The sequence below is a fragment of the Palaemon carinicauda genome, chromosome 9, assembly GCF_036898095.1.
Source record: "Palaemon carinicauda isolate YSFRI2023 chromosome 9, ASM3689809v2, whole genome shotgun sequence".
NCBI lineage: Eukaryota > Metazoa > Arthropoda > Malacostraca > Decapoda > Palaemonidae > Palaemon > Palaemon carinicauda.
This window is the reverse complement of record NC_090733.1, coordinates 93216340-93226339: the sequence shown is the minus strand read 5'-3', so window position 1 is coordinate 93226339 and position 10000 is coordinate 93216340. Positions and strand designations below refer to the sequence as shown.

The following is a 10000-nucleotide window of genomic DNA, read 5'->3' as shown; positions in this document are numbered from 1 at the left end:
TTTTATCTGAATAAACATTCAGATATAACTATATTAGGGTGTTTCTGTTCTATTCCTCTAACCAGAGAATCTGGCTTCAGGTGTGAGCAGAACTTCAGAGTAATTAGTCTGTGGTCTGTTTCTTTCTAGCATAAAGAATGAGATTCCTTTGCTAGGTTAGGAGCAGACATAGGAGGCTTAGCCTCCCTAGACCACATCTGAAGGTTTCTGTACGAGATGATTCCTTCTTCTAGTGATCTAGCAGACTAGTCCAGTGTTGTTGTTCTCGGATTGAAGGATAAGATTCTTCATTTCCTTGTGAATAACAACATCAAACTTTGTTTTAGTATTGAGGGAGGTGGCAAGTATTGCTGACCTCCCTCCCATAGATAATCCCTAGGCTAGGATGAGTTTTCTTGGCCGTGGGATGATCTCATACTAGAGCAGAGTTTGCAGAGTCCTCTTCTCCCTTTCCCCCCTATCCTTAGTAATGGCCTCGCTATTACAACTCTTGGCCGTCGTTCTACATTTGTACCTAGAGTAGGTTAAGATGTGGAACTGGCTCAGTCCTTTGCCAGCCGTCAAGTGCGTGCCGGCCGGCAGAGGCCTAACTTCTGTAGAGTGTTCCCCAGACCTCCCTTGGTCTTACATCCATGTCTGTCAGTAGAACCGGCAGGCAATGGATAGAAGGAAGCCTGAATTTTACATTCTCCCCTTGCTTATGTTCACTCTTTCTGAATGGAGGGCTTACATCCATTCTATTTTTCTTTTAGTGTATGTGCCCCTAGCCCGGCTGCCGGCTTAAGTGGCCGGCAGCCGGGCAGGTGGAAGTTCTCTGGTTCTTTTTACTACCGGACGGCATAGGTAGCTTACCATTGCCAGCCGGTAACAGAAACACACCATAAGATATGCCGGCAGCTATGATTAGTGGCCGAAAGCCTGGTGCTAGTTTTTATAGTTGCCGGCCGGCACACACAACTGAACCAGCGATCTGCCGCCCAGTAGTCTAAAGGTAGTATACATTGGAACTATATTAAGGTATTTGCCGGCTGGCACGTGCCGCCCGGCAGGTTTTTATATTGTATACAGTAGCCAGTAATTTTACAGTATAGTATATACTGCATGGAGAAAACCATAGTATAGAATATATTGTAACACTAAGTTCTTCCAACATACTTGTGTTGTCTTGTACAGCCTTATGTTGAGACCGTACAGATGAAAACAGTGAGTTCTTTCTTTATTAATTATCCAGTATTTTAAAATTCTTTATAATGGTGTGAGCTACACCTACATTTTCTCTGGGAAATATCATGAAGGTTATTCTAGAATAAGATTTAACCATAATTTCATTATCTGGAAGGTTACAGTATTTGGCTGGGCAGAAAATACAAGTGTGTGTCTTTCCTTCTTTCCTTTCTAGCTTAGTTATTTTAAGCTATATATATATTAACATTAGTTATCCAGTGATATGTTTTTCACTTGATACTCATGGAATTTCTTCTCTTTACATGAGGACCATCCGAAATGCGGGAGCATGTTCTGCAACGTCTGCAGCAAAAACTTCTGTGGACATGAGTTGTGCAGGAGGCACGCAGCATGCACAGTCTCCAAAGGTGACCTCCGGTATTGGGACCCTCAGGTATGTACTATTTGCACTAACCTGATTACTGAGGCATTTGACGCCCCTAATTCGGCGGAGTCCAGGGACGCAGCTAGGGAAAAGTTTCGAACGTGGTTGAGGGGCTTCCAGAAGAATATTTCTGGCCCCTATCTTCCAAGCGAGAAGATGAGGGCTAACCTTTTTCCTAAGGCATCGGCGGATGCAGTGATTCCTCAGCCTCATGCGGAGATACCATTAGTTCAGATTCCGGTTGATTCTGAAGTCTCGGATGCCCTACAAGACCTCCAACTGGATGATAGAATGTCTGAGTACACTAAAAAGGACCTTCTGGCAGAAGGCCAAGAAGAGGAGCTGACACAGGCTCCGGATAGTGAGGAGGAATAAATCGACGAGGGGTCGGTTACATTGGTTCAGGCCCCTGAACCTGTTCCCTCAACATCCTCTGCTATCCCAGATGATCTGGGAAGGACTCTCTCTTCCATCGTTGAAATGATTCAACAGATGCAGAAGAAGAACAATGAAAAGGAAGCTGCAATGAAGTTGGAGATGCGGAGACTTGCAGCATCATGTGGGCCCCAGAAAAAGCTTAACGTGAAGGATCTTCCTTTGTGCTCGGATGCTAGTCCTAGGAGGTATGCCGAGCATATGCCTATGACAACTGGGAAGATTGTCATATCGGAGAAGTTGGGTTCAACTCACTTTGAAGAAGTGGAATTCTGGCCCAACAAGGAGTCTTACCCGAACTGCTATGTCCGTCTTAGAAAGGAGCCACCCTCAAAGGAAGAGACGGAGCCGAAGGAGGTCATAGATTTTGACCAAAGTAAAGCACAGGCTTTACTAACGAGCTCAATGAAAGAGAGGGGCTTCACAAAATCAAAGGTACCTGCTGTGAGTAAGAAGCATCCTTCCTTTGTGGCTTCTCCTACCAGAGCCTTTCCCTTTATGGAGAAGGGATATAAGGCTGCCTTGAAGGCAGTTGAGGCAGGAAAACCATGTCCCTTCTTGGTAGAATGTAAGCCTCTGTCCCTGACCTTACCCATGGACCAGAAAGACTGGAAGGACGTCCATCTTACCTTCTCAGTCGGGAAGTTGGAGGCCGATATTGCCGGATGTCAGTTCGGTGAAGACCTTCCAAAGCTGTCAGAGAGACTTGCTGCATCGATGACATTAGAAACGACTCTGGAAACGATGGTAAGTGACCGCAAAGTCCCAGATATGTTTAGGGTAGTGGCCAAAACCCATCTGGCCACAGTAACAAAGGACCTCTACAGTTTCATCAAAGCTAGGAGAGCTTGTAGAGGGTTCGTGTTCGCCTCGGCTGCAGTGAGGCACGAACCGAGGAAACTGATCTCCTCTTACATATGGGGTAAAGACCTCTTCCCTAACAAAGTGGTCAAAGAGGTAGTGGATAAGGCCGCCACAAAGAATAGAAACCTTCTCCAGAAGTGGGGCCTAACTCTTAAAAGAAAGTCTTCCCCGGATGAGGGTCCCCAACCTAAAAGGAAGACTAAGAAACCTAGGCTATCCTCTCGGCCAGCCAAACCTCATAGGCAGCAGCAGCAGCAACTTCCCATGACCGCAGTGCCTCAGATGGTAGCACAAACCCCAACCACGTACCAGTTGGTACCTCAAGCCGTGAAAACTCAGTCACCGGCATTTAACCCAGCATTCGAAAGGCAGACAACTACCTTTCGCCCAAGAGCTAGAGGAAGAGCCAGAGGTTCATCTAGATGCCCTTCAAGAGAAGGAGGTTCAGGGGAGGACGCGGTCAAGGAGGCAAGGCCTCAGGTCAACAACAGTAGAAGTGAAACGCTTCCGGTAGGAGGGAGAATTCATCTTTTTCGGGATCGCTGGACCTTCGATCCCTGGGCCCACAGCCTAATCAAGAATGGACTGGGTTGGAGCTTGTACAGCACTCCACCTCCGTTCCCACAATTCTTCCAACACTCTACCCCCGTTCTGGAAGAATATATTCGAAAACTCTTGGAGAAAAGAGTAATTTGAAGTGTAAAGCCCTTTAAGTTCCAAGGTAGGCTGTTTTGTGTTCCAAAGAAGGACTCAGAAAAACTCAGAGTCATTCTGGACTTGTCGCCACTCAACAAGTTCATAGTAAACTACAAGTTCAGGATACTGACACTTCAACACATAAGGACCTTACTACCCAAACGGGCATTCACTGTCTCTATAGACTTATCAGACGCTTATTGGCATATTCCAATCAGTCGTCACCTCTCCTCCTACCTAGGGTTCAAGCTACAACGAAGACTCTATGCCTTCAGAGCCATGCCATTCGGGCTAAACATAGCCCCAAGGATTTTCACAAAGCTTGCAAACGAAGCTCTCCAAAAATTACGCCTAAAGGGAATCCAAGTAGCGGCCTACTTGGACGACTGGCTGGTGTGGGCAGCATCCAGGACAGAATGCATGCAAGCTTCCAAACAGGTGATCCAGTTCCTGGAACATCTAGGATTCAAGATCAACAGAAAAAAGTCTCGACTTTCTCCATCTCAAAAGTTTCAGTGGTTGGGAATCCATTGGAACTTACTGTCACACCAACTTTCCATCCCTGTAAAGAAGAGGAAAGAAATAGCAGGTTCTGTCAAGAGACTACTAGAATCCAAAAGGATATCAAGACGCGAACAGGAGAGAGTGCTGGGTTCTCTTCAGTTTGCCTCAGTAACAGACCCGGTGCTAAGAGCACAGCTAAAGGATGCAACCGGAGTTTGGAGAAAATATGCATCAAACGTCCGAAGAGATCTGATAAGACCAATACTGACTCATCTTCGAATGCTTCTAAAGCCGTGGTCCAAAGCCAAGCAACTGAAGAAATCGGTACTTCTTCAGCCACCTCCCCCCTCAATGACTATTCATACAGACGCTTCGAAGGAAGGATGGGGAGTCATTCTCACCGGAAGAAAGTCCAAGGAACTTGGTCCAACCTATTCAAGAAGTTTCATATAAACTTACTGGAAGCCATGGCAGTACTTCTTACATTGAAGAAAGTTTCTCCTTGCCACTCGATCCATATAAGATTGGTTCTAGACAGCGAGGTGATAGTGAGATGCCTGAATCGACAAGGATTGAGGTCACCTCAAATTAACCAAGTTGATGTTGGCCATCTTCCGGCTAGCGGAAAAAAAGAGATGGCACTTGTCAGCAGTTCACCTTCAAGGGGTCCGCAATGTGACGGCGGACGCTCTATCCAGGCTCAAGCCGATAGAATCAGAAGGGTCCCTGGATGCAGGATCATTCTCTTTCCTCTCGAGTGAAGTCCCGGAACTGCAGATAGACCTCTTTGCGAAAAAAGAACAACAAGAAGTTACATTTTTACGTGTCCCCGTACGAGGATCCGTTAGCGGAAGCAGTGGACGCTATGTCCCTCGACTGGACCAGATGGTCCAGGATTTACCTGTTCCCTCCGCACAATCTTCTACTGAGGGTCCTCGACAAACTGAGATCTTTTAAGGGGAAAGCGGCAATAGTGGCTCACAAGTGGCCGAACAGCATTTGGTTCCCTCTGGCATTAGAACTACAGCTGAAGTTTCTACCGCTACCGGATCCAGTTTTGACTCAGCGAGTTCAGAAGTCGACTGTCTTCGCTTCATCACAGAAAACCCGAAACCTGCAGCTCATGATTTTTCTCCCTAGCAGTGAGAAAAAGATTCGGGATATCAAGAGACAATATGAGTCATCATGGAGGAAGTGGGTGTCCTTTGTCAAGGCGAAAAATCCACAAAAGATCTCGACAGACTTCTGCTTATCATTCTTCATCCACCTCCATAGTCAAGGTTTAGCAGCCAACACAATATCAACGTGTAAATCCGCCTTGACAAGACGTATTCTATATGCCTTCCAGGTCGACCTCTCTAATGACATTTTTAACAAAATTCCGAAGGCCTGTGCTAGGCTCAGACTGTGGAGGATTTATTTTTACTTTATTTTTATTTTTTGTTTTGCCAAATCCTGTGTGTGTGTGTGAGAGAGAGAGAGAGAGAGAGAGAGAGAGAGAGAGAGAGAGAGAGAGAGAGAGAGAGATTGTGTTAGCGAGCGAAAGTAGTTAGTGTAACGATCGTTTGTGGTGAGGAAGACTGTTGGTATAAATGAGATTGTTTGTTTACATTTTTTAGTTAGGTTACGACAGTGGTGAATGTTTCGGAGCGAATGCTTTTTTATTTGACTGCAGCATAAGGCAGTTGTGTGAGAGCTGGATTACTATTTATATATTTTCGACCAGCGTGGAAGTGTTTTTTGATTTTCAAAGTAAGTACAGTTTTGTTTATCTTTGCTTGTCGTGATTGTGAATGATAGGAACAATTTATTATTTATCTTTGATTATAGTGCGATAGTTCAGTTAGCTAGAAGTGTTCGTAAGTGTTTTTCTTTTTTATTTTGGCAGGCTGCGATTCCTCCTTTGGAGAGACCGAATTGTTAGAAAGTGGATTTATTGTTGATGACCTGGCCTGTATTACGATTTTGTTTGGACTGCTTTTGGATTGCTGAACCGATGATGACCTGGCCTTTGTATTTGGATTGTTGATGATGATGATGATAATGATGATGATGGGGATGATGACTAACAATCAATTCAGCGTGGCAGTTGTGGCAAATTGCCACCCAGTGTAATCTGTTGACAACAAAGCTGTGATTGTGGTAGTTGCCGTAAAAGACAGTCGGCTTTGTGTTGGTGTCCAGAAAATATTTATACAAGATAATTCATATATATATTTACTTTTGGTTTTGGTGTGTGGGGTAATTTTAAGTCTGTTAGGGTTTTTGCGGGTTATATGAATGGTGCTTTTGATTATTATATATTATATTATTTGGTGTTAAGTTTTGATTAGTTTTAAGTGTTGGTAATTTGATTGTGGATGGTTATTGATTTATTTATTATAGTTTGTAAGAATATAGTGTTAAGGATATGTTTTGTTTTGATTTTTGTCCTTTTGTCCAAGAGTCCCGCTGCTGATAACGTAAGGGGAAAGTTTGTTTTGTGGAGACCATTGTCAGTAAGTGTGATTCAAGGTGTGGGGGTTGTCTTTGCAACATCCCGCCACATTATTTTGGCGCCCGAACAGGGACTGCTGAGGTGGGATAGAAGCTGGACTGTTGGACGAAGGACGGAATTAGGTTAAGAATTTAGGATTAAGGTTGATGAAAAATGGAAGAGCAGAACAAGTTACTGAAGGAGGAATTGCGGCTGAGTAAGGAGCGTGAGGAGAGGTTGCTAATAGAGAATGAGAGGTTGAACTGGGAGAATGCGGCGATGCAGAAGGAGCTTAGGGAGTTAAAGGGGACAGTAGAGAGAGTGGAAGAATGTGTTGAGATGAGGATGCGAGAGAATGAAGAACGAATGGAGAAACGAATGGAAGATATGATGGGGCAAGTCATGGGGATGATGAAAACTATAATGGGTGAAGGTGCAGTCGGAGGAGTGTCCTCAGCTTCGGGTAATGGGTTGGTAGTGAAAGAGAAGGTTAAGGTAGGTGATAATGGGAAAGGAAGTGATAGTGATAGTAGTAATAGTGATGGTGATATTGAAGATAAGGGAATTAGGCATAGTAAGGATGAACAGAAAGGGGAGAGGAAAGATGAAAGGAAAGGTAAAAGTGATGTGAAGAAAGAGAAGAAAAAGTATCAGGCTGATAGCAAGGACGATCGTGAATGGGTGAAAGTGGTAAGTAAGAAAAAGGGTAAGAAGGGAATGGTTAAGGATAGGAATTTAAGTGTGGAAGTGGATTCATTATATTCGAATGAGGAAGAAGGTAACAAGGGAGTAGACAGTGATGATAGCAGTGAGAATGAACGTGATGTGTGTAAGACTGTGTTTATGAGAGAGGTACCTCGGTGTGAAAGGTTCAATGAGCATAGCAGTAGGGATGTAAATGATTTTTTCAAGGAGTATGAGAGGTATTGTCAGGATAAGTATGGTGATAGTAAAAGAGTTTGGGCTAGGGAGTTAGGAGAATATTTGACTGGGTATTTGTTGACGATGTATGGAGTGATAATGAGTGTAGGGGACGTTGATTATGAAAGTGTGAAAACGAGAATAATTGAGCAGGTAAAACGTATGAAAGGGAGTGTTAAGTATAAGCGTAAAAATGATTTTGATGAGGCAAGGATGAATGCAGGAGAAGCTATATCAATGTACGTATGTAGGTTGGAAACTTTAGCTAGGAAGAAGTATGGGGATGAAGGTATAAATGAGAATAAGGAGTTAATGAGGAAGTTTTTGGCAACAGTACCTGAGAATGTGTGTGAATTTATTAATTTGAAACGCAAAGAGAAAATGAGGTGGACGCAAGAGAGATTGACATGGGATGATATACTAGAGATAGTTGAGGATTATGAGTTAGATAGGTGCATGAAAGAAAGTAAATCTGTGAGTGTAAGAACTGGAATGGAAGAAAGTGTAATAGAATTTGGTAGTTATAAGGACGCAATTTTGAGAGGACCAATGAGGGTAGCTGATAATGTAGTAGATAGGAGTGTTAGGGCGAGTAATGTGGGAATACCTGTAAGGACAAATGAAGGATTTAGGCAGGGTAATTGGCGCAATAGGGATAGGAGTGTGAGTGCACATCGAGGTATGTCAGATAGCCGTGTCCGTGATGAAAAGTGTTATAGGTGTGGGAAAGTAGGACATAAGAAGAATGAATGTAGATGGGCTCTTGGTGCTTGTTTTGGATGTGGTGAGGTAGGGCATAGAATTAGCGAGTGCACGAAAGAGAAAGGGGTAAAATGTTATCGGTGTGGTATGACTGGGCACGTAGCAAGTGGATGTAGGAGTAATCGTATGAATGTGATTTGTGGTAATTGTGGTAAGGATGGTCATTATGCTAGAATGTGCAAGGAGCCGCGGGGTAAGTGTACTGAATGTGGTGCAGATGGGCATGTAGCTAGAGTATGTAGGAAGAAGGGAGTAAGTCAGCCAGGATGTTCGGGAAACTAGAGTGTGAGAGGGTTCAGCTGGGTGAGTCCTCCTGTGTGTGTGGAAGGAATAGGATCAATGTTTGTGAGAATGGGATGAATAATTGGTTAGAAATGAGCAAGTATGAATCTAGTATGCATAAAAAGTTAGGGCTGGAGAATAAACAATTAGTGTTAGTTGAATATAGGAAAAAGAGGCGTTTGAAAGTTTTAAGTGAGGAGAAAGTGCAAGGGAAATTTATAGGTATAGGTAAGAATACGAATAAGTATGACAAGGGTGTAAATGTGCAAGTGAGTGTGGAGGATAAATGTATTAATACAGATGAAACGTGGATGAGTATGAATGATACTTATAGTGTGTGTGGCTTTTCGTTAGATGATGTAAAAGAAAAAATGAATAACGCAAGAATGAGAGACAGGAGAATGATAAGTAGCATGAATGAATCTTTTGCTAAAGTTGAGAATGTTTTTGATGAAATGGATGAACTGTTTACAGAAATGAGTGTAATTATAGGGCCAAACGAGAACGAGGTAGATGGGATTGTACATGATATATTAGATGATAGGGATTTAGATAGGAATAGTGTTAATGTAGCTAATGATTGTGATAAGGAAGAAGTGAATGAGAGAGTATATGGAGGCCCAGTTACTCGGAGTAGAGGTCCCGTTCCCGACTGCGACTGGGTTATGAAAAAAATAATGTAAGTGTTGTGTGAGAAGGATTTGGCAAAGTAAGGGGGGAGGAATGTGGAGGATTTATTTTTACTTTATTTTTATTTTTTGTTTTGCCAAATCCTGTGTGTGTGTGTGTGAGAGAGAGAGAGAGAGAGAGAGAGAGAGAGAGAGAGAGAGAGAGAGAGAGAGAGAGAGAGAGAGAGAGATTGTGTTAGCGAGCGAAAGTAGTTAGTGTAACGATCGTTTGTGGTGAGGAAGACTGTTGGTATAAATGAGATTGTTTGTTTACATTTTTTAGTTAGGTTACGACAGTGGTGAATGTTTCGGAGCGAATGCTTTTTTATTTGACTGCAGCATAAGGCAGTTGTGTGAGAGCTGGATTACTATTTATATATTTTCGACCAGCGTGGAAGTGTTTTTTGATTTTCAAAGTAAGTACAGTTTTGTTTATCTTTGCTTGTCGTGATTGTGAATGATAGGAACAATTTATTATTTATCTTTGATTATAGTGCGATAGTTCAGTTAGCTAGAAGTGTTCGTAAGTGTTTTTCTTTTTTATTTTGGCAGGCTGCGATTCCTCCTTTGGAGAGACAGAATTGTTAGAAAGTGGATTTATTGTTGATGACCTGGCCTGTATTACGATTTTGTTTGGACTGCTTTTGGATTGCTGAACCGATGATGACCTGGCCTTTGTATTTGGATTGTTGATGATGATGATGATAATGATGATGATGGGGATGATGACTAACAATCAATTCAGCGTGGCAGTTGTGGCAAATTGCCACCCAGTGTAATCTG

At 43.0% G+C, this 10000-nt stretch overlaps 1 protein-coding gene across 1 annotated transcript; it reads left to right on the top strand.

Moving 5' to 3' along the window:
* Positions 1 to 5609: 5609 nt before the first annotated feature.
* On the top strand, positions 5610 to 8741 carry LOC137647025 (uncharacterized). Its single transcript, XM_068380138.1, has 2 exons — positions 5610 to 5860; positions 5997 to 8741. Exon 2 carries the CDS (start codon positions 6759 to 6761, stop codon positions 8547 to 8549), a length of 1791 nt encoding a protein of 596 aa, XP_068236239.1. The 5' UTR covers positions 5610 to 5860; positions 5997 to 6758; the 3' UTR covers positions 8550 to 8741.
* Positions 8742 to 10000: the final 1259 nt, after the last annotated feature.